We start from the raw sequence: 24,122 nt of genomic DNA on the forward strand, positions 1-24,122 counted from the left end.
TTTATCGAGCTCTTTTTTAAACTCTGTTAGAGTGCTGGCCTTCACAGCATCCTCTGGCAAGGAGTTCCACAGGTTGACTGTGCACTGTGTGAAGAAAAACTTTCTTTTATTAGTTTTGAACCTGCTACCCATTAATTTCATTTGGTGTCCTCTAGTTCTTATATTATGGGAACAAGTAAATAACTTTTCTGTATTCACTTTCTCCACACCATTCATGATTTCATATACCTCTATCATATCACCCCTCAGTCTCCTCTTTTCTAGTCTGAAAAGTCCCAGTCTCTCTAGCCTCTCCTCTTATGGGACCTGTTCCAAACCCTTAATCATTTTAGTTGCCCTTTTCTGAACCTTTTCTAATGCCAATATATCTTTTTTGAGGTGAGGAGACCACATCTGCACTCAGTACTCAAGAGCTACGTCTACACGTGAAGCCTACATCGAAGTAGCTTATTTCGATGTAGCGACATCGAAATAGGCTATTTCGATGAATAACGTCTACACGTCCTCCAGGGCTGGCAACGTCGATGTTCAACATCGACGTTGCGCAGCAGCATATCGAAATAGGCACTGCGAGGGAACGTCTACACGCCAAAGTAGCACACATCGAAATAAGGGTGCCAGGCACAGCTGCAGACAGGGTCACAGGGCGGACTCAACAGCAAGCTGCTCCCTTAAAGGGCCCCTCCCAGACACAGTTGCACTAAACAACACAAGATCCCCAGAGCCGACAACTGGTTGCAGACCCTGTGCATGCAGCATGGATCCCCAGCTGCAGCAGCAGCAGCCAGAAGCCCTGGGCTAAGGGCTGCTGCACACGGTGACCATAGAGCCCCGCAGGGGCTGGAGAGAGAGCGTCTCTCAACCCCTCAGCTGATGGCCACCATGGCGGACCCCACTATTTCGATGTTGCAGGACGCGGATCGTCTACACGTGCCCTACTTCAATGTTCAACTTCGAATTAGGGCGCTATTCCCATCCCCTCATGGGGTTAGCGGCTTCGACGTCTCACCGCCTAACGTCAATGTTCACATCGAAATAGCGCCCAACACATGTAGCCGTGACAGGCGCTATTTCGAAGTTAGTGCCGCTACTTCGAAGTAGCATGCATGTGTAGACACGGCTAAGATGTGGGCGTATGATAGTTTTATATAGGGGAAGTAAGATATTCTTTGTCTTATTTTCTATCCCTTTTTTAATTATTCCTAACATCCTATTTGCTTTACTGACTGCTGCTGCACACTGTGTGGATGTTTTCAGAGAACTATCCACTATAATTCCAAGATCCCTTTCCTGATCTGTTGTAGCTAAATTTGCCGCCATCATATTGTATGTATAACTGGGGTTATTTTTCCCAATGTGCATTACCTTACACTTACCCACATTAAATCTGTTTTTTTTTCCTCCATCCATTTTTATTTGTTTTCTACTTGTTTTTTTTGCTGTACAGTTTGTTGCTTCCCCTCCCCATTGTCCCCTCAGTGCATGGTCGCAAGCAGCTTGAGATGGAGATATCCATTATAGGTCTAAAGCCGGGTTCATGCTTGCACAGGAATAAAGGAGAGCAGGATGAGGCATTGGGCTGTTGCCTGAACTTACAGCTTCATATCAGAGAGTTGCTGTTGTGGGACAGCTTTACTGGAGCCACTGTGAGCAGGAAGGAATAGAAAATGGTCCACTAGGAGACACTTGCAGCCACAGCAGTGGTGCAAATTTCTTCACACCCAGTGCTATCTCCTGTAGTGTGATCACCCCGGATGTGTCTCCACTACAGCCAGGATTGTTGCTGTGATGATTGATCCACTGGGGTTTGATTTAGCAGGTCTAATGAAGACCTGCTAAATCACCTGCCAATTCTTTAGATGTCGACTCTGGTATTTCATCGAAATGAAGGGGGAGGGGATGGAGTGAGGGCCATGACTTCACCTCTTCACTCCAATTGCCTTGACGGTGTCAAGTGCCCAAAGGGCACCAACAAAGGGCACCACTTGTGGTATGATGAGTGCAGGGGCTGCGATGGGACCCCACAACTGCCCAGAAACATGGTGAAGTTGGGTCTTTTTTCCATGCAGCATCCTCGACGCAGCTTGTCACAAAGTGACCCTAAGTCAGACCAACAGTCACTATCCCATTTCATTGGAAGACCAGTTCCACACATGGTAAAGATTTCTTCCAACTGATTTATTTATTTATTTATTTGCATCCAGAATAAAAGCTGGTAAACAGATGCTTGAGAGAAGAGCAAGTGACCTGGTGCTCAGGTCTTTCTTCTGAGGATATGGTCATAGATGACTACTTGGAGGTAGAGATCTGTCTCTATAGGGATCCGAGTTGTGCTGTCTCCTGGGTAAACCTGAGACACAGAGTATTATAGTTAACCCAACTGTCAGGAAAGATGAAAAAAAAAAGAAGTAAGCTATGAGTTTTACATGTATTTCTTTCCTACTTCCCTGAGATATGGAACCTATCAACTCTGCCTATGTTAGATATGGATTCTTGTCAATGCAGATTAATGTCCAGAAGCTAGTGAATAAATGTCACTGACTTATTTAGGGCTCCAAGGATGACTAGCTAAAAGAAAAGACACACATGCAATTAACTGATCAGAGTCCAGTTGTAGAAAGCACCTAGCATTGGCTTAACTTTGTTCAGACTAAAATCAATGTTAAAACTCCTTTTGATTTCAGTGATAGCAGACTGAGGACAATACCAAGTGTTTTTGAAATCCCTTAGGGCTTGTAAACATGCCCGAGTGGGGAACAGCAATGAGGTGCTGTGATGCATATGCAGCACCTCATTAGGCTAATTCTCACTGCAGGAACTTCGAAGTTAGCAACTTTGAAGCACCGGCAAGCCATGTAGCTGCAGGCACTTTGAAGTACCCGTGCAACATCGAAGTGCCCTTACTTCCAGAGGGTGCGTCTACACTAGGAACTAACTTTGAAGTTAGGCACTACTTCGAAGTAGCCAGCAGAGAGTCTACGCCCATTTTCCCTTACTTTGAAGTCAACGTCGAAGAAGGGAGCCCAACTTTGAAGTCCTTAGTCCATTCCCGGGAATGAAGTTTAACTTCAAAGGAGGGGGTGTGTAGATTCTCAGCTTTGAAGTTGCTTACTTGGAAGTTGTACTTTGACGTAAGCAAATTTGAAGTTATTTTTGTAGGCTACGTCTACACGTGCACGCTACATCGAAATAGCTAATTTCGAAGTAGCGACATCGAAATAGCCTATTTCGATGAATAACGTCTACACGTCCTCCAGGGCTGGCAACGTCGATGTTCAACTTCGACGTTGCTCAGCCCAACATCGAAATAGGCGCAGCGAGGGAACGTCTACACGCCAAAGTAGCACACATCGAAATAAGGGAGCCAGGCACAGCTGCAGACAGGGTCACGGGGCGGACTCAACAGCAAGTCGCTCCCTTAAAGGGCCCCTCCCAGACACACTTTCATTAAACAGTGCAAGATACACAGAGCCAACAACTAGTTGCAGACCCTGTATATGCAGCACGGACCCCCAGCTGCAGCAGCAGCAGCCAGAAGCCCTGGGCTAAGGGCTGCTGCACACGGTGACCACAGAGCCCCGCAAGGGCTGGAGAGAGAGTATCTCTCAACCCCCCAGCTGATGGCTGCCATGGAGGACCCCGCTATTTCGATGTTGCGGGACGCGGATCGTCTACACGTCCCTACTTCGATGTTGAACGTCGAAGTAGGGCGCTATTCCCATCCCCTCATGGGGTTAGCGACTTCGACGTCTCGCCGCCTAACATCGATTTCAACTTCGAAATAGCGCCCAACACGTGTAGCCGCGACGGGCACTATTTCGAAGTTACTGCCGCTACTTCGAAGTAGCGTGCACGTGTAGACGCAGCTGTAGTGTAGACACAGCCAAAAAGTTTTGGGAGTAAGGACACTTGGAAGCTGTGTAGGTACTTCAAAGTGCCAGTGGCTACAAAGCTTGCTGGTGCTTCAAAGTTGCTAACTTTGAAGTTCCTGTGGTGAGAATTAGCTTAATTAGGTACTGCATATGCATCTCAGCACCTCATTGCTACTCCCTGCTCAGGTCCATTTATATACCCCCTTTGAAGAAGGGGGCTAGTATAGACAAGCCCTTAGTGTTATTAAAAAAACCAAGACAAATGGAGAGACATATAATTGCTGGGGAGTGTTATATGCACATACTCTATATCCTGCAAAATACAAATGCATAGTACACATTTCTGTGCTGTTTACATTTTAAAAATTGCAAATGAACAAAAATGTTAGTTGGTGTAGCACTCTGCGTGCAAGTATCTTTCACATTGAAATAAAATGTCTGGTTATTTGTTACAGATGTTCACCAGCTGCAGGATGTTAGATCAATGGCCCACTTTCAATGCAACCAAACACATTTTTTAGGTATGCATTTTTGAATGTCTAACAAACCAGTGTGCTCATTTTCAAATGCATATAATTTGATATTTTGTACTGTTACTATTCATATACAACCATCTTCCACGGGAAGCACTTCAAAGTAACCCTCATCCTAGATCTGTTCTGTACAAACCCAAACAAATTATTGCCCAGCTTACTGCACGTTGGCTTTGAGAGGAACCAAAGCATGGGTGTGTTTTTCATATTCAATCTACAGCCCATGGGCTAAGATGTAAAGTTTTAAAAAAATGGCAATCAGGATCAGACGAATATTGTGAATTCATTGCAGAGGATTCTGTTTATAGGTCTATAATCCATTCCTCTTCCAAAATGAAAGAAAATAATACATGCAAAAGTTTAAATAGCCTTCAACTATGCTCAAAATGGGCACTCCTGTGTAAGTTTATGGTTTACAGTATATTTTTTAAAAGTTTTAAAACACGATACAAACTTTTGTAACCCTCAGAACTATATTGCTGAGAGCGGACCAAGTCAGAGAAAAGGGAGCAGACAGGAGAAAAATGTTTTCTGCTGAAATCTGAAATGAAATGGAGAGTTGATGAAGCTGAGACATACATGAAAGTTGGATGTTTCAGATGGGAGGAGCTGTGAAGGGCACTTTTGCCTCACCAGTGACACTGCACCAGATTCTATCCTCATTTATAGCCGTGCAAGCCCAGTGAATTGCAGAGGGTTGTCTAGGTGTATATGAGGCAAAATTTGGCTCCAGACATGGAATGATTGAGAGAAGGCCGATGCTACTCTAGAAGAAGAGAGGCAGGAAAAGAAAGGACAGGCTTTTGGTCTAGGAGGGAGACTGGAACAAGTCAAAGGACACATTTTCAAACAAAGAGGGTAAGAGGGATGCTGCAAAGAATGAGGACCCAGCATAATTGTTTGAGGGGAGGGTTTGTGAAGTCATGCCCCATTGTAACTATGAAGAGCTCAGCTGCCTGCCCATGGACAGTACATGCTGCACTTCTGGGAAAAGAAGTAGGTGCTTCCACTTGGTCAATCAGTTTTGCCAAGTTCTTTATAATTTAAATGTAAAACCTCTGTTGGTTGCATGCTCCTGCTGACTTACCTTTACTCATCTAACTGACCTTATTGACCAAATAAACCAGGAGCCCTGTATTGAATTTTGACAGCAAGCTTGTTTTCTCTTATCACTGTCCAGGTTCAGTGGGTGAGACTTTCTGTTACTTTGCTCTTTGTATCTAGCCATTTCCAACAAGGACAAGTGTAGATCACATCTGGTCTGATTTGATAGGTTTGGCCAGGGCGGGGCCTAACCCTAAATGCCCAATTCACTTTGCCTTTAAATGTCTAACTCCCTTCGGCCCTTCTGAAAATCCCAGCCCTTAGTTTTGTGACTGCCCTGGTTGTCCACTATTGACATAACACTAGCATAGGATTTGGGACATTTTAATGGCTATGAAATCCAACAATGGCATGTGAATGATTTTGTCCCCCTTTATATTTAGGTTTTCAACAACTGTTTGACATAATGATTTTTAAGTAGCTACTAAATTTTAGAGACCAAGGAACCCAATGCTGCTTCCACCACAGCCCTTAGTGAGCGTAGGATCAGATGCATTATTAATGCAAAAGCCATCTCTAATGTGCTTATGCCATTCTTATTTTATACTGCAGAGACTTTATATTATATATTGCTTATTGACTATTACATATTGTCTATAAAACTGTCTTCACTCATTGCAATAAATTCAGCTCTCAGTTTCCCTGAGACATAGACTTACCCAAATGTCAGCATCTTCCTGGGTTTGGACCAATTGTAAACACTTCTGTGCCAGGACAAAGACATTTTACTATGTGCATGTGCCTGTCCTATATCCACCAGAGGGAGCACACACTGACATACTTCTCATGAGTGTGGGATGGTGTAATAGATGTATTTAAACTGGGGTCGAACCCTTACACTACTTTAATAACATCAACCTTCTTCAAGGCCAGCATATTTTATGGAAGGTTTTTTCTCTTAGGAATTTTTATCCCTGACACCTCCCTCTTTCATACACCATATACTCAGCTATTTACATCCTGGATTTTATATTTTTCAGGTTGATCAGAACTTTTCATTGTCATCTGCCTGTCTGGTGACATGAACCAAACATCCAGCCAAAGGATGTAAACAAAGTCTTAGTTCTTTAAGCACAGACCTACACACGCTGATTCCATTGTGTATATCTGGTAGCAAAATGGACAAGTACACATTTCTGAGTTTGCCTTTATTTCTATGCTGCACACAGTGCTATGACAGTTGAAGTGAGATGCATTTTGCATTAAGCTGCACAGTGAGGACAAATCTGGAAGCATTTGGATTTGAGATTTTACATAGAACCTCTGGGCTAAATTTTTTCAACTTGGGCGCTGAAGACAGGCAGTAAAAAGTTCTGCAAAGCTACTGAGATGAGTGACCTGATTTTCAGAGGTGCTTGCATGATCTTTTAGCAAAGACGTAGGGTGCTCTCCATGTGCTTCTGAAAAGGAATTTTGTTTTAGTTTATTACCAGAAAAAATGCTGGCAAATCATTAGTCTGTAATTCAGCTCACAGTTCTTTGTGGACATAGCGCCGATGGATTGCCCAATGAGGAGCTGGGATTTTATAATTGTTCTATGTTTCCACTCCCGTTCTGAAGGTAATTCACAGTTTTTATCTACTCATGGGCACATTTCAAAATGGAAACTATAAATTTTACATAGTATCAAATGTGTGCTTGTCAGCCAAGTGATTAGGGTTGCCAACTCTGACTGATACGAGTCTGAGAAATTTTTTTTCCCCAAAGTGGTATTATGTCATTTTTCTGACAATATCATATTACTACCTCCAGGATGACTTTCAATAGTCATTAGGAGATTGATGCCAATTCCAGGAGACTCCAGGCCAGTCCTGGAGAGTTGGTAACCATGCAAATGATGTGAAGTCGAAATTTTAGCAAATGGTTCCCTACAACAATTTTCCACCCTTCTGCAGATGCATGTGACAGTCTCTGAATAAAATACCTTCTCCTTCTCCTCACTAAAATCCATCTGTCTCTTCCATAATCCTGTTTTCCTCCCAGGCTCAAATCCGTCAGTTCTCCCAATCCCTCTCACCTTTGGCTTGCAGTACCTCTCAATTTACTGATTCCCCTTCCTCAACACTTCACTCGGCCTCCACTCTGCAGAAAAGAATCTGGGAGTTGTAGTGGACGAGAAGCTGGACATGAGTCAACAGTGTGCCATTGTAGCCAAGAAGGCTAATGGCATATTAGGTTGCCTCAATAGGAGCATTGCCAGTAGATACAGAGAAGTGATTATTCCTCTTTATTCGGCTTTGGTGAGGCTGCATCTGGAGTACTGTGTCCAGTTCTGGGCCCCCGCTTATAGGAAGGATGCGGATACACTGGTGAGGGTCCAGCGGAGGGTGACCAAAATAATTAGGGGCCTGGAGCATATGACTTATGAAGAAAGGCTGAGGGAATTGGGACTGTTTAGTCTGCAGAAGAGAAGACTGAGGGGGGACTTGATAACAGCCTTCAACTTTCTGAAGGGAGGCTGCAAAGAGGACAGAGAGAGGCTGTTCACAGTGGTCACGGATGGCAGAACACGGAACAATGGTCTCAAGTTGCGGCTGGGAAGGTCCAGGTTGAACATTAGGAAAAACTTTCACTAGGAGGGTGGTGAAGCATTGGAATGGTCTACCCAGGGAAGTAGTAGAGTCTACAACCCTGGAAGTGTTTAAGTCTCAGCTCAACAAAGCCCTGGCTGGGCTGATCTGATGGGTTTGGTCCTGCCTAGGGCGGGGGGCTGGACTTGATGACTTTTTTAGGTCTCTTCCAGATCTATTGTTCTATGATTCTATGATTCCTCTTGGTGGCTTTTTCACTTGAACGTAGCAGAGTGAGGAAGCAGGTGAGAGACCTGCCCTGAGATTCTCTTGGCAGCATCTGACTGGAGGAATGCTGGGAGGGTTGGCAGGTCACTTTTGGTGGTGGAGTGGGTGGCAAATTGGGAACGGGTCATCTTTCATTCTGGAAGTGGACAGGTCTCTCCTGAAAACTGGGGGTCTTCTGTATTTAGTGTATGGGAGCAGGAGGGAGCAGATCTCCCTGACTCCTTTGTAGATTAATAGAGTCCCAGGCTCCTGCCCAATACCAGCTTTTCAGGCTCTGGCGGGGAGTTGGGGAAGCAGGCCCCAGTGAGAGGACAGCTGGGCCACAGTACCTGCACAGTTCTCACTCGGTGCAGCAGAACCTTGTTTCAGCTCCTGTGCTCCTGAAGTGCCTGAGACAGAAAGGACTGGGTCGGGGTCTTGCCTGCTACATGTCCCATGAAGACATAGTGGTACTTGTGGGCAACATACAGCTACCTCAGCGACAACAAGAGTGCGCCCCACGAGGAAGGGGCTGAAAATTCTAGCAGACAGCAGGCTTTAGCATTCCTAGGCAAATGCAGTCAATTTTTGCCTATGATTTATTGCAGTACCCCAGCCTTTAGACACCAGGGAAGGTTAAAGGGCTTCACGTGCCAAACTAATTGTCTCATTTGCCGTAAAAAGCAGGTGCATGTGAGTGTGAGAGAATCTTTAGATCCTCTCCCCACACCCTCCTGCTGTCAGGCTGGCATGAGCTGCACAGTCCCTTCAGTCTTAGCAAATGGTTTGTGTTTTCATTGCAGTTAAACACAGAATGAGCAGAGGTTACCCTTATGGGACCTAGAGGCCAGGTGTGCTAGCCAGGGGGTGGCATGCGTGGGAGCCTGAAACGTAAGGTGCCTACTGAGAAATAATCAGTTTATAACAGGGCTACAAACAGAGTGTGGGGATCAAAGAGCCAGGCATAATGGAGACTCTGAACACTTGAAAAAAAGGGTTTTACCTTGGGATCCACGTTTATTATTTTCCTATCACATTTGTTCTTGAAGAGTATTCCACATGCATTTTCTGCAATCACTTGGTAATTGGGGCTGGAATTTGAAGTGCTGACATTTCTATCCCAGTTGTAAAAGCTGTGAAAATATAAAACATAAATGCTAGTGTTTTAGTAGATGTCATACTTTCAAATTAAGGGTCTGATTCAGACCTCCTTCCTCATGCAAAGCAGTTCCCTATTCCATGAACGGCCACACTGAAGGTAGTGAAACTCCACAGTGAGTTTCATGGACTTCTCTCCACATGAGTTTCCACCAATGTGGAGTAACTTTATTATTAAAATGTTGCTTTCTTCTTGTATTCATGAAATGTTAGTAGTATTTTAGCTGCTGTCCAGCTCTTTTTGACTGAATACTGAGCATAAGCATCTCAGAAAAAAATCATTATCAAAAACCTGTACGTTTCAAATACTTGAGTGATTCTATTGTTAATATTCAAATTGGGTTATTATGCTTGCAGGCTCCTTTGTCACATGCCTTGTGTGTGTCAGTGCTAAATTATAAGCAAGAGGAAAAAAAATCACAATTCTAATGTGTCAAATACAAAATCAAAACAGAATAATTTGAGCAATCAATTAATCAGTCTTTGCTATATACATAAAGTAAAGCAAAGCAAAGTGTAAAAAAGGGCTTGTGCCACATCTCCCATCTCACTGGCTTAGATCATACTCTTGTGAGTTATTTCCTCAAACAAGGATCAGTTCCTTGATTCAGTTCTGTAGTATTCCCTCTCTACCACATATACACCAAGATCAAACTATTCCACGTGGAAGACTGGACATTCATTCCAAAGCTAATTATAAGCAATGATGGCTTGGCAGCTTTTTCCATTTTGTGGTTCCATGAATCTGCAATGCGAGCTATCCAGCTTCACATCCCCTCCTTATAACTTAACAACTGGCCTTCCATGGTTGGGCAGCAAAAGAAGAGGTGCTGATGGGGGAGATGTAGAGCAACAAAGGGCAAAAGAAATGGAAAGGAAAACCAAAACATCCCTGTTTACACTAGACAAATGACAAGTGATTTCTGCCCCCCAGTAGTGTCATAGTAATGATTAGGGTGCTGGAGCAAATGACCTGTGAGGAGAGGCTGAGGGATCTGGGCTTATTTAGTCTGCAGAAGAGAAGAGTGAGGGGAGATTTGATAGCAGACTTTAGCTTTCTGAAAGGGGGTTCTAAAGAGGATGGAGAGAGGCTCTTCTCAGCAGTGAGGGATGGCAGTTCAAGGAGCAATGGTCTCAAGTTACAGTGGGGGAGGTGTAGTTTGGATATTAGGAAAAACTATTTCACCAGGAGGGTGGTGAAGCACTGGAATGCATTGCCTAGGCAGGTGGTGGACTCACCATCCCTACAGGTTTTTAAGTCCCATCCTGACCAAGTCCTGGCTGAGATGATTTAGTTGGGTTTGGTCCTGCTTTGGGCAGGAGGCTGGATTCAATGACCTCCTGAGGTCCCTTCCAGTGCTAGGATTCTATGATTCTATGATTCATAGCATTAATCACTTTAATGGGGGCGGGGGGAACGGTACTTGCCAAATGTGACAAAGACACAATGTACTTAGATTAAATTTGGCCTGTTGGTCCGTTAATCACTTTAATGGAGGATGGGGGTGGGGAATTGTACTTGCCAAATGTGACAAAGACGCACTGTACTTAGATTAGATTTGGCCTGTCGGCCTTTTCAGCAAGAAAGGTCAATGTCTCAGCAGGACATGACACTGTGTAATGGAGCACATATGTCTGAGCTGATGCCAACCGCTGGTTTATAACAGGCCCCCTAGTTACACACGAATGTACTACTTTTGTGAAGTACAGCATTTTAAGAGGCTGGGTTGGGCTTTTTTAACCTTTAAGCTGCCTTGATTGCAATACGTACATTCACCAAAAGATTGCCATGTGACAGTGGGATTCGTAACAGTGCATTAGAAAATGAAGGGAGTTCAATTCGCTAAATAGTTTATGTGCAGTGTAACTATTCACATCGCATACTGATGGTATATCGGCATCAAGAGCAACAAAACTACATTTTGAGCGGTAGCCAAAGGGTATGGCCCAATGCTCCTCTCAAAATGGTTTGAATCAGGAGCGATTCCACTGAAGTCAGTGTGATGCACTGGTGTAAATGAAAATCTGGGCTGCAGGGTCACATTATGCCTGGATCTCACTGGGTGGTGGAATAGGATTACAGGCTTCTTTCCCCTCTCCCAACACACTTGCCAAGGAGGCAGTTACAAATCTGGATTTTGTTACTTTGTTTGCCAAGTCTAGTACTGTACTCATGACTGGTCTGGTTGCCGGTGGAGGGAGGAGCTGATGATGGATCTCAGAAGCTGGTCTACAATTTGACGCTTCATTGTCCTTGAGATTGCAGAAAGTGAGAGGGTGCGTAGCCAACCGCTGAAACCATTTCAGCTTGGCCAACCACTGAAACCATTTCAGCTTGGCCTTTGGTAACTAGATATTCTTGTGGTGTTAGCTGTAGTCCTGTACTTCAGCTGGGGACACCTGGGGAAGTGTCACACAGGCTTATGGAAAGCTTTCACAGATGACCATTTTATCAGCCCAAAGGACATATGCCTGAGTAGGGAAGAGAGTGCAGTAGTATTCCACCCTGGACAGCACCGATCAGAAGCGCTTCTCTGGATTTCCCATGGCAACCATGGAAACATTCCAGGGCATTCCATGAAACCCTGAGATCAATTGCAAAATTACCACTGACTTCAATGGAGCTAGAATTTCACTCAATAGCTCCCTCTATTGCTACTGGAATGCTAGATGTGTATTTTAGCCCATCACACCAGCAGATCACAAAGCTATTGGGCGGCCAACAAGCACAAAGAATAACACAACGGCATCAGAAATAAGGCCTTACTGATAACTAATGGTACTTAAAAAAAAAAAAGTTCTGCTGATTTCCTAACCCCAAAGGAGCTGTCAGATGTATCTGTCCTTTGCTTTGTCACTTGGAAGAACTAGAAGTTTTGTCCCGAGACAGAGTGAAGTGGAGGAGACTTGTAGATGACCTAGTTTACTTAGTAAGTGTTCTAGAAAGTTGCTAGGTTTGCTTTATATGACAGCTTTGAAAACATCAGACTCCTCTGTCACATCTAGCACACCTGTGGCAGGTTTCCATTCTGAAAAGAAATAATAAAGCACACAAATCCAAACAGTGGGTCAAAATCCTACCCTGGCGCCAGCAAATCAGGGCAGTGAGAATCAGCAGACATGTTGGCAGTTGTGCCCTCTGCACAAGGCACCTTGTTATGCAAACAAAGGATAGAGAGAAATGCTAGTGTATCATTATTAAGGGATGGGAGGTGTCCAGTGGGGTGCCACAGAGTTTGGCTTTAGGCTTCATTTTATGTAACATCTGAAGTGGCACGCTGCAGCAGTTCTAAGATCAAAAGGTTTGCAGAGCTCCTGTTGGTGATGTAACCCTTTGATCCTACTCACTGCTCACTCCACTGACTCCTGATCCCCCGCTTGCCACAAGCTGCTCCACCTCCCCTGATGGCTCTGCCTCTTCGATTGCCCCTGTTTACTTCAACCAAGTAACAAGAGGGAGGACCTAATTAAGGTGCTCAGCACTTCTGAGAGTCAAGTTTGGATTGTTTACAGTGGTACAAGGGCGTATCACTAGGCGCACTGGGATGAAATTGAGCAGAGCTAAATTTGTAAAGCCTGTACTGGGAGGTGGAGGAAGGGGACAAAAAACTGAGTCCGTCCATGTTTTTGAAACCCCAACCTATTCTCAGATACTTTTTTGTAAGATACAGGGGAGGTAGAGACTATAAGGTGATGTGATTATAGAAGTCTCACTGGCACTTGTTTGGTATGACCTTCGTAGCTCACTCGCAGTCTCACTACTCACGAATAATGCAAATTCCTCCAGCATGTGCTGATACAACCTTTATATGACAACCATGCCTGGATTTATATATTTACAGTGACTGGATCTGACTGTCCCACTCCATTGCAAAGATATCTGCACCAGGTTAAAGTGCATGCAAAGTGCCAATCACAGTCAAAGACTGGATGCTTGACTAGATGGCCCATAGTTCTGACTCAGGCTATGTCTACGTTAGGCAAAGTCAGTCAACCACAGATATGCAATTCCAACTATGGCAATTCCGCAGCTAAATTGATGCATCCATGCTCGGCTAACTTGGCTGTCTATACTGGGGAAGGCTGATGGGAGAGTTTCTCTCATCAACATCCCTTACTTCTCATGTGTTGGGAGGAGTACAGGGGTTGACTGCAACCCTCTGAGGGCTCAATTTTGCTCGTCTCTACTAGATGTGTGAAGCTGAATCCTGGAAGATTGACCCTGAGTGGGTCAGTCTTCCATGGTAGTATAGACATAGCCTCAGTTTGGCAAAATTCCAATGCAAAGTGATAGGAAATGCTACCATTCTGATTTACTACTGTGTTATACCCACTTCTCACAAATATAAATGACCACACAAGGTACAGTGGAGAAGCAGAGCCTATAAACTTGAACTGATTGGTCATTTTTGCTGAATCAACAAATCTGGTGATTCAGGGGAACAGGCGCTCGCTGTTTTCACTGCATGGGCATAACCAGTGCAAGCTTTATTGCCATTGCTCTACTATAGACTCTGGAAGAACCATATCAAGAAAGGAGGAAATACTTTGGTTTTAGTTCTCGACTTCTAAAAAAGTTACTTCTCTACTGGAATCCGCCAACATGGTTGCCACTTTGTATCAGTCATGAGTGTGAGTTTGGGATGTGGACTTTGTTTTCCAGGAAGAACAGCGTGGAGACTGAAAGACAATCAGTTTCACTTAGGCTGCTGAGCAGCCTGGAATCTGGGGCTGGATTTGAATCAAATCCCTGAGGATTGCTTTCTTTAACTCATTCCCAGTCATCTTCTCTGTAAATCAGAAGCAGCCAAATTTTGCCCAACTGAGTGTTGCAGACTAATCATCTATATTATGAAAAGAGAGTAGTCTGTCAATCCATCTGTCCATCCCACTGTAGTCTCTTGATTGATGGGCTCGTGAGAAATTTCTCTTGCAGGTTGAAGCCACCATTTTAGGTGGGGAGCAGAATGAGCGGCACTGAGTGAGGAACAAGTCAGGGGCACTGCACAGCCTGCTGGGAGGTACAGGCAGCGCGCAGTCCAGAGTTGGTGAGGGGAGGTTGGGGTCAAGGGGGCAGTCACCCTGCCTTGGCTGGGCTCTCTGCCCTGCACCTTTCCCTGGAGCAGTCAGCATCTCCCTGCCCTCTTGCTGAACCCCAGGGATACTGACCTGTCCAGGGAAGAGGCACCACCACCCCACTGGGAAGCAGGTGTCAGTGGGTGACCCCTCTTCCTTCACCATAGGTGGAGGGCTCTGGTGTGCTCCAGTGCCAGGAGTGGTGATGGGGCAGGGGCAGGCACAGTCCTTTCCTGACTGGGCCTGAGCAGGGCGCTGTGGGGGACGGACCCAATGCCACAGAAAGGAGCAGAGGCTCCTCGGCTAAGGGACACGGCAGCCCGTCTGACACAGCCGGGCTGTTTCCACTGGCAGTGTCCCTGGAAGCCGAGGGAGGGTTCCTCCTGCAGGAAGATACTGGGGAACTAGGAAGGAACTTGTTGTGGGGCAGGGTAGGGACCTTAGCCCACTGGCAGAGGCAGGCATGGGGCATGCCTGATAGCTGAGTGTCTGCCCAGCCTTTCCTGTTTTAGTTTGGCCCTCCCAAGGTGGAATGAACACCTTAAGTCTCAGATGGTGCTTACCTGACATGTTACGTACATTGAAGTGATTCAGATGTAATGAGTGCTTGGACGAAAGATTGATGTAGTGTTTGTGTATGGGGCAAAAGAGAATGTGATTGAAACCACCCCAGGATACACATTGGCCTACATATTAGAAACAACCTGCACAAATAAGTACTTCAGTTGTAGCTACCACAAAGGGGCAGGTCCTGCTAGTTGTTATAAAATAAAGTGCCCATGGCTCTTCAGATTACAGCATGGCCTTTGTGGCTGTGAGACTTAGCATGCTGTACTGCCTCTTGACCATTATACAGTAATCCCTCTAAATGCGCAATTTCCAGTTGCACTTAACTTGCATTAACACCAGTTAAGCATAACTCAAAATCTCCCTGGCCTTGGCTCAATGTCCCCCAGCCCCACATGGCCATGGTTCAGCCCCCCCCGCCCATGTGGCACTGGTTCAACGCCCTCCCCAGCCCCATTTAACCCCCCTCCCCCTGCACAGCTCCTGTTCACCCTCCCTCTGTGTGCGGCTCCAGCTCACCCCCCAAAATGTGCAGTTCTGGCTCACCCCCCCAGCGCAGGGCCACACGGCCCTGACTCATCTCTACCCTCTTCACCCCCCGCAGCCCCAACCCACCTCCAGGCTTAACCTTCCTCAACTGCCCCCACAACCCCAGGACTTATCTTTCCAAAGGAGCTCCAGGTGCTCCTGCTGCTTCCCCAGCTGCAGAACATGCGTTCCACCAGGGAAGAAAGCCACCCCCCCCGACTTACATGAAATTTGAGTTATGCGAAGGTACGTGGGAACACAATCCTCACATAACTCAAGGGACTACTGTAGTAACTAGTGTGATCAGAACGGAGCATCGCCTGAGAGATTTATGGTACTCTCTTCCTGCTTCCCGTCTAAATTAAAGATGTGGGTGGCTACAGGTCACCTTACAGGGACTCTAAGCAACACCCGGTATCTGAACTGAACTTCGGTCATCCTGTCTGTAACCTAACGCAGTTTTACAGAGCTGGCCTAACATACAACAGCTCTGAGCTGGAAATCAATGTGCTTTCATTTTTATTAGGCATTAGCAAGTGTCTTAAATACTACAGTATTTAGAAATCATTCCATCTGAGAAATTTTTCACATAATATGCTGAGTACCTGCATCGTTCCTTTTTGAGCTATTATTGGATGACATTTGTATTTTTGAGGGTGAAGGGAGGGATTCATAAAAATATGAAAGCAAGAAAAAGAAAGAAAATGAAAGTCCTCAGGTTTCAGGCCCAGTCCCAAAATATGATGAAACTTCTGTCAGATTCCAGAAGCTACCTTCTAATCACTCAGACTTTATTATCTTATTAGTTCTGTAAAGAAGAAAAACATATAGCCATGTAAACCAGGAAGGTTTATCTTGAAGCCAAGACGAAGACACTAAATAAGTGCATGCAATGGCTGAAGGAACAACAGGATGAGTAAGATGCATATTGTGCAGGCAAGGGCGGTCACTGAAGACCTTCTGGAAGTCACAAATAGCTAATAGGTATTATTTTTAACAGACTTCATCCGCTTCTTTCCTCTTTTATATCCAACTATAATGTGAGGAAAGGTAATAACCAATAAATCAAATAATTAGGGATTGTCTTTCATTTTTAAGAAGACTTTTGGTAGGGCACACAGAAAACCAAACATACAAATCTCTATTATGGAAGATGCCATGGTTGCGAAAGTCTTGTTTCAAGTGTGAGGAAGTGTCACTTGCAAAATGCAGACGTACTGCCCAATCTGTTCTCATCTCACAACAACTATCTCAATATGCCAAGATTTTGGACATTATTATTTTGACACCAATGAATGTGGTGATTTACTTATTGATTTACTAAAATCATTCCTTCATTACCATAGAAAGGGAGCATTATAATGATTGACAGTGAAGGAAGTAGGTGAGCGGCTACATCTGAGAAGTTCTGAGTTTTGGGCAACGTTTTGGGTAGACTTTAAGCACTGAAGTCAGTCTTTAAGTGGATCTGGACTATAACATGCAATTATGAGCAGGAAGAGGTAGGGAGAGAGAACAACAACTAAAAACGTACAGACATTCATAAAGAAAACAGGCCCACCGATGGTGAAGACAAAGGGGGAAGTTGCCTCAGTTTCCCCAGGGCTCTGTGTGGCTCAGTCAGAGGATAGGAAGCTCTTCAGGGGTTTACCAGGTAAGCCTTACCCAGACTTAGCTGCTTCCCAAGTACTGCCACTTCAGAGCCCTCTCGTGCCACATGCCATGAGTCCCCTTCCCCACCTCCACAACTGCATTCTTGGCCCTCCATATTATTTCTGTACCCAGACGTGACCATCAGGCCAATGAGTTTGCCTGCCACAGTCTATAGCATCGTGCATTAAGATTTTTTGCCAACAGCCAAACTGCACCCCCCATCACATTTTTATGAAAAATCAAGACATTTTGGGCTTTGACTCAAAGCCATGCATTGAAACAGCCACCCTCTATGCTCAAAACTAACCTCTCTCTCCTGCGCAGGTAAAAAGTTTCAGAAGCTTCACTTCTGGCAAATCTTTTAAGTCTCAGGATGAGCCACTGAGACTCTTCACAAGAATTTGTTCCCTTAATCACTGCAGGTGAGATATTTAAAGCAGTCTAAGGAGGATTTAGATCCATATCTTCCATTAAAATCACTGGAAGATGTATGTGAGAATCCACATAAATTGCTTTGAGACTCTCAGTCCAACTTGTATCTCCACCTTGGTCATCCTTCTCAAAGAAATACCTGGTGAGTGAATGGTATTTCACACTATGTGCATCACTAGCTACCCATGACCAAGATGTAGTGTAGACCAACACTGGAATGAACATCAGAAGAGCTTCCATAGCATGAAAGGGTTTTCAGAGATCTATGACAGAAGACAATATAACCCACAGGTGAAACAATGAGTCTAAGAATACATTGGCTTCTTCAGTTTGTATAGCCTTTTCTGCACTAGAGAGTTAAAAATAAATTCCCACTATTGTTTATAATGGGTCAACACGATCTGGTTCAGAAATTCTGGGAGTCTTTGTTGCACTTTGCTCTTGTAGCCACTTTCAGCACTTCACTACCCCAAGAAGTCTGGTATCATCTGACCATGATAACCATTATCAAAAGCTGGAAGACAGCTTTTAAGTTCCTAAGCCCCATCTCCCATCTTGAAATATTCCCAGGACTTTCATCTGTTTCAAGATGAACTCAGCTTCAAACTGTGGGAATAGGATTGATTACAACATGATAGTGATTCCCCCCTCCCCGACACACACATAAAACCAATGAGTTTGCAGCAACTTAAATTTCAAACTTCTCTGTGCAGACTTCTGTATGTCTGAGAACAAGGGGCTTTTTTTATGTCTATTCAGGAAAGATGTACCCACAACAGGGAAAAATTCTTTTGGAAGATTTCCCAAGATGTTTATATGCTAGAGACTTTATCAAATGTACTCCTTAACTAAATAGTCTCAGGGGGGTAGCTGTGTTAATCTGTAGCTTGACGGAAAACAAGCAGGCTTGTAGCACCTTAAAGACCATCACATTCGTTTATTAGGTAATGAGCTTTCATGGGTAGGAATCGAAAGAAGTAGGTTTAACCCACAGAAGGTCATTATCTAATAAATGAATTTGTTAGTCTTTAAGGTGCTACAGGACTGCTTGTTTTCATTACCAAAACACACCTTTGGGAAGGCAACGAATTGTAAACTCTCAGCGTAGGATGTGAAAACCGCCACGGGCAACAGACAGTGGACGTACTTACAGAGATGCATTTTGCTAGTACAGGTCAAGCCTCTCTAGTCTGGCACCCTTTAGACCTGACTGGTGTTGAGCCAGAGAATTTGCCAAACCACAGGACGTCACTATTGTCAAGCAGCATCACCACTTCGACTGCTTACTGGGCTCTTTGAAGACATTGAAAGGTAAATTATAGCTAAATCACAGCACAGAACACTGAGAGTCTGGCCTGGTGGCTGTAAACAAAGCTGGAAGGACCACAGGACCATGGGAAACTTATGGGACCACAGGAAGCTTGGGCACACCCGTGATAAGTGAACATTCAGTTAACTAAAAGTGGGCCAGCCATGGATGTTGCTGGACCAGAAAGTCCAAGACTAGAGAGGTTCAACCTGTATTATACAAGATTTGAACACTCAGCAGCTTCCACTGAAATGGATGGGAGTGACTGGGTGTTCCAGAGTTTTGAAAATGAGGTCACTTGTTGAGGTACCTAAATAGAATCCTAGAAACCTTACCTGGCTTGATATTTTTATTATATTCTTAAATTTGTATTGACTCTTGAGAAACACATGGACTATTTTTCCTGCTCTGTATCTCATCTATCATATTTTGTGCATTTCAACTGGTAGTGTAATCCACTGTCAGATGGCATGGATGACACAAATGATCATATTTTATATTGAAAACAGATTTTTTTATCTTCCATGTCAAAAATCTGCTACCACTCTGGAAGACTGAAATATTCTGTTTAAATGTACTTTTAGCTGCAGCCCAAACAGATGACACAATATCTCTGCAGTCACCTCTTCTGTTTCCATCCGATGAAGGCGGCATATCTTTGTTATGAATAACACAATATGGTTTCAAGAATGAATCACGTTCCTTTTGTTTTTTCATTGTAGAAAAAATTTGTATCCACTGCTTCTAATCTGGCTGCGAACATCCTGTACGTGTCATTTACCTGTGGCTAGGTTTTCAAAATGCTGTCATCTACTCGCACATCTGAAAACTAGTCACAGAGAAGGAGCCGTATAAGTCTGTATCTTCACAAACCACAAGAGCAGCCCTGTAGCACTTTAAAGACTAACAAAATAATTTATTAGGTGATGGGCTTTTGTGGGGCAGACCCACTTCTTCAGATCTGGAAATTCTGAGAAAAGTAAACTGACACAATGGCAAAACTAGAAAGAGGCTATAAGAAGCCATTAGCAGAACTTTGAATCTAAACCTCTTTGAAAGTCAGGGGGAATTTGGATTCAGCCCCCAGAACCTGAATTCATTAATCCATTTTTGGTTCTGGGTTGGATGCAAACCCCAAAAGGCTTATTTTTCAATCACATGGGTGCTTTCTGAAGATTATAGCCCATTATGACAGGCATGAGAATAGCTGAACATGCTGTCCCTTTTAGTCAAACTGTGACAAGAATAACCATGAGATTTCAATATCGCTTAAACCTGACCCCTGGTGTAAACCTGCTCTGGGTACAAACAGAGTCTCCATATCCCATGCATAGTTAAAACAATATATTGTGCGTGGCAGTGCACCACTGGGCCATGGAATTAAAAATGGGTGACACTTTCAATTTGATGGCAAATGCAGACATCTAGGTTCCTCTTCTTCCCTGCACAGCTCAGCTAAGAGGAGAATGTATGGCACTTTATGAAGACAATTGGACAAATGAGGGTTTTCAAAGAAAAAATTATGCAGGAAGCCTTTGTCTTTATCAGACAACTTTACATAAGGAAACCCTCAACAGAGTCAAGCATGTTTTTATAAAATTGGAAAAGTCCCAGCAAAAGTGCTTCTAATTATTAGTATTGTCCAACCACAGCACTTTACTTTATGCAGGAATTCACAAGCAACAAGCTTATCTTTAAATAAGCCCAGGTGTACAGAGACAGTAGAAGACACAAGTGTTGGAAGGTGGTAGAGATCATTGACAAGGAGAGGAATGAAGGAAGGTTTTAAGAAGGGACTGAGGGAGGAGAGCCAGTGAGATGCTGATTGAGCAACTTTGAATACAAGGGGACTACTCAGTGTGCTTAAACTTGCTTAGCATCACACAGGTAGCTGTGTTAGTCTGTATCCTTGAGAACAACAAGAAGTTCTGTGGCACCTTATAAACTAACAGATATTTTGGAGCACAAGCTTTCATGGGCAAAGACTAGCTTTATCAGATGCATGCATTGACTCATGCCTCTGATGAAGGGGTCCTTTGCCCATGAAAGCTTATGTTCCAAAATATCTGTTAGTCTATAAGGTGCCATAGGACTTCTTGTTGTTCTTAAACTTGCTTAGGTACCTTACTGAATCAGGGCCTAAGAGATTGTTCAAGCCACAGGGGGCTTCATGAAAGAAAGCAGAAATTATGAAATAGAGATGAAAGTAGGAAGAGGGCACAAGGACTGGAAGGTCTGAAAAGATAAGAAAGGGTGCATAAGGAAATGAACAAAGATGTTTGCAGGGTCTTGTAATCGAAGACACGGATCTCAAATCTGATGTGATAAGAGACAGGAGGGCGGTAAAGAGATTCAAATCGGGAGTGAACAGGCTAGAATAATAATTACTCATATTAGCTGCAAAAATATCCCTGGGGTGTTTGGATCAAAGAGCGCAAACAAAGAATATACATGCCTTTGCAAGGAACAGGAGTTAATATTCAACATGGGGATATATAGATACATAATAACACAGCAGCTGTAATTTTTTTTTAATATTCCAAAGGAACAAGATTTTTATAAACATATGACAAAGAACTTTTTGTATCTGTATGAGATTTGACAAATCAAACACTCAGAACTACACTTTATCTGCAACGATTACCAATATGGCACCTATGGTTTTTCTTAAGGAACAGCCTTATGATCTGCTACAGAGCCCATTGTTAGAATACTGACAGAGCATCACAGCTGCTTGGTTCTGGCAAATCTGCTGCAGTAGTTTTTCACATATCTCTTTGGCATTTATGGTTATTGTTCCAGCTCAAAAGGGTGATTCCCTGCACATTTTAGCTGCGTCTACACGTGCACGCTACTTCGAAGTAGCGGCAGTAACTTTGAAATAGCGCCCGTCACGTCTACACGTGTTGGGCGCTATTTCGAAGTTGAAATCGACGTTAGGCGGCGAGACGTTGAAGTCGCTAACCCCATGAGGGGATGGGAATAGCGCCCTACTTCGACGTTCAACATCGAAGTAGGGACGTGTAGATGATCCGCGTCCCGCAACATCGAAATAGCGGGGTCCTCCATGGCGGCCATCAGCTGGGGGGTTGAGAGATACTCTCTCTCCAGCCCTTGCGGGGCTCTGTGGTCACCGTGGGCAGCAGCCCTTAGCCCAGGGCTTCTGGCTGCTGCTGCTGCAGCTGGGGGTCCGTGCTGCATATACAGGGTCTGCAACTAGTTGTTGGCTCTGTGTATCTTGCACTGTTTAATGAAAGTGTGTCTGGGAGGGCCCTTTAAGGGAGCGACTTGCTGTTGAGTCCGCCCCGTGACCCTGTCTGCAGCTGTGCCTGGCTCCCTTATTTCGATGTGTGCTACTTTGGCGTGTAGACGTTCCCTCGCTGTGCCTATTTCGATGTTGGGCTGAGCAACGTCGAAGTTGAACATCGACGTTGCCAGCCCTGGAGGACGTGTAGACGTTATTCATCGAAATAGCCTATTTCGATGTCGCAACATCGAAATAAGCTATTTCGAAGTTGGGTGCACGTGTAGACGTAGCCTTTGGGTGAAAGTTAACATCAATTCCTATTTAATCACAAGCCATCACTTTGCACCCCTCACTAGCAAAGACAGCAACTAGCTAACTAAAACAACAACTACCTAAAGGTGTTAGCTCAGATCTGGAAGGCAAACCAACCCTGTCAGGTTCCTTAGGGCTGTGTTAGTGGCCAAGGAACTGAGCGACTGGGGGATATCTCAGCTGTCAAATGTTGACATAACGAGCAGCCCACCCAAGGACTTTGATAGAAGTTCTGTGAGCTTAATACAAGGGGACACCTTTCTTACAGGTGGAAACATATACCTGCGTTTAAAAAAGAGCTTAGTAAAAATTGGCCTGTCTTCTAATATACCCTAGTTTTATACAAGTCTAATTCTATTAACTCCAGTGGAGTTATTTCTAATTCAGATTGGTGTAAATGAGAGAAGAATTAGGCCTAGGATCTGAAAATGTGCAAAATCTTACATCAGAAAAAAATCAGAAAAAAAAACCCCTATGTTGTATTCCTTCCTTATAACAGATCTGGCTATAACATTGAGGAGAAATAAACAATATGTAAAATCCAGTGATATCGGTGGCAATCTTACCCCTGAGTTCAGTGAACCTCGGCTTACAGAATTTTGGTTGCAGTAGTGAAATTAGAATGGGGTGATTTTAAAAGGTTAGGAAAAAAAGTGCCTTGTCACTTTATGGGTTTGGAAACACTTTAGTGGAGTTATTTAAAAAAGAAGATTGCAGCAGTGCTACAGTAGATTGCGGCAGAACTCTGGATCAGCAAATGCAAGCAAATTCCATCTCAAATGAATCCTCAAGTGCCCTGGTAACCAATTCTGAGGGGACAAAACAACTTTTAGATACACTAGATACTGGGAAAGGACCATTATATTAGGATGGCTTATTCTCAGTTACAACCCCTGCTGTATTGGCTGTAAAACACAATACAATGCATATTTTAATTTTGATCAGAACTTGGGTAAATTATGACACAGTACAAGCTTTATCATCCAGCATCCCTGGGGAACTGGGATGCCAGATAATAAAATGTGCCAGTTATTACAGCTGGGGCCAGCAGCTGGTCCTGCTCTGATTCCACCCGGACCAGGCAAGAGGCAGCTGGCCCCACTCTACACCCCTCTGCTCCCCAGCTGGACAGCGGGAAGCTGGCCCTGTGGCAATGGGACACTGGCCCCACAGCAGTTCACCCATAGCAGCCAGCCCCAGCCAGGACACCAGCCCCACAGCAGCCAGCCTGGCCAGGCCTCTGGCCAAGCTGGTTAACCAAATGTGCTGGTTATCTGAATGCCAGATAACTAGTTTTTTACTGAAGTATGTTTGAGCACTGGTAGTGTGATCAATGGTATAAAAACACAGGAAGAAAAGGTCCCTCACACTCTAGGTTGAGAGATACATAAGGAGAGGACCACAGGTGGTTGGAAAAAGATGATTCAAATTTTAACTAATGGGCAGAATGACAAGAGGAATTAACATCAGTAGGCTTGGTGGAAGCAAGATACTTGAGAGACTCCTACTAGGACAGAGTAAGGACAGAATTCATGGGGAACTGAGTACAGTAGT

At 44.3% G+C, this 24,122-nt stretch overlaps 1 protein-coding gene across 1 annotated transcript in view; it reads right to left on the minus strand.

The window, feature by feature from the left end:
- Positions 1–731: 731 nt before the first annotated feature.
- Positions 732–24,122, minus strand: part of CFAP299 (cilia and flagella associated protein 299) — a 416,193-nt gene continuing 392,802 nt past the window's right edge. Inside the window, exons 5-6 of the mRNA XM_074993745.1 lie at positions 9,290–9,419; positions 732–2,350 (exon numbers count right to left, since the gene is read on the minus strand). Of these exons, the coding sequence (XP_074849846.1) occupies positions 2,255–2,350; positions 9,290–9,419 (226 nt within the window). The 3' untranslated portion in view covers positions 732–2,254. The remainder of the gene's footprint in view (positions 2,351–9,289; positions 9,420–24,122) is intronic.

The sequence above is a fragment of the Carettochelys insculpta genome, chromosome 4 (assembly GCF_033958435.1).
Source record: "Carettochelys insculpta isolate YL-2023 chromosome 4, ASM3395843v1, whole genome shotgun sequence".
Lineage (NCBI taxonomy): Eukaryota > Metazoa > Chordata > Testudines > Carettochelyidae > Carettochelys > Carettochelys insculpta.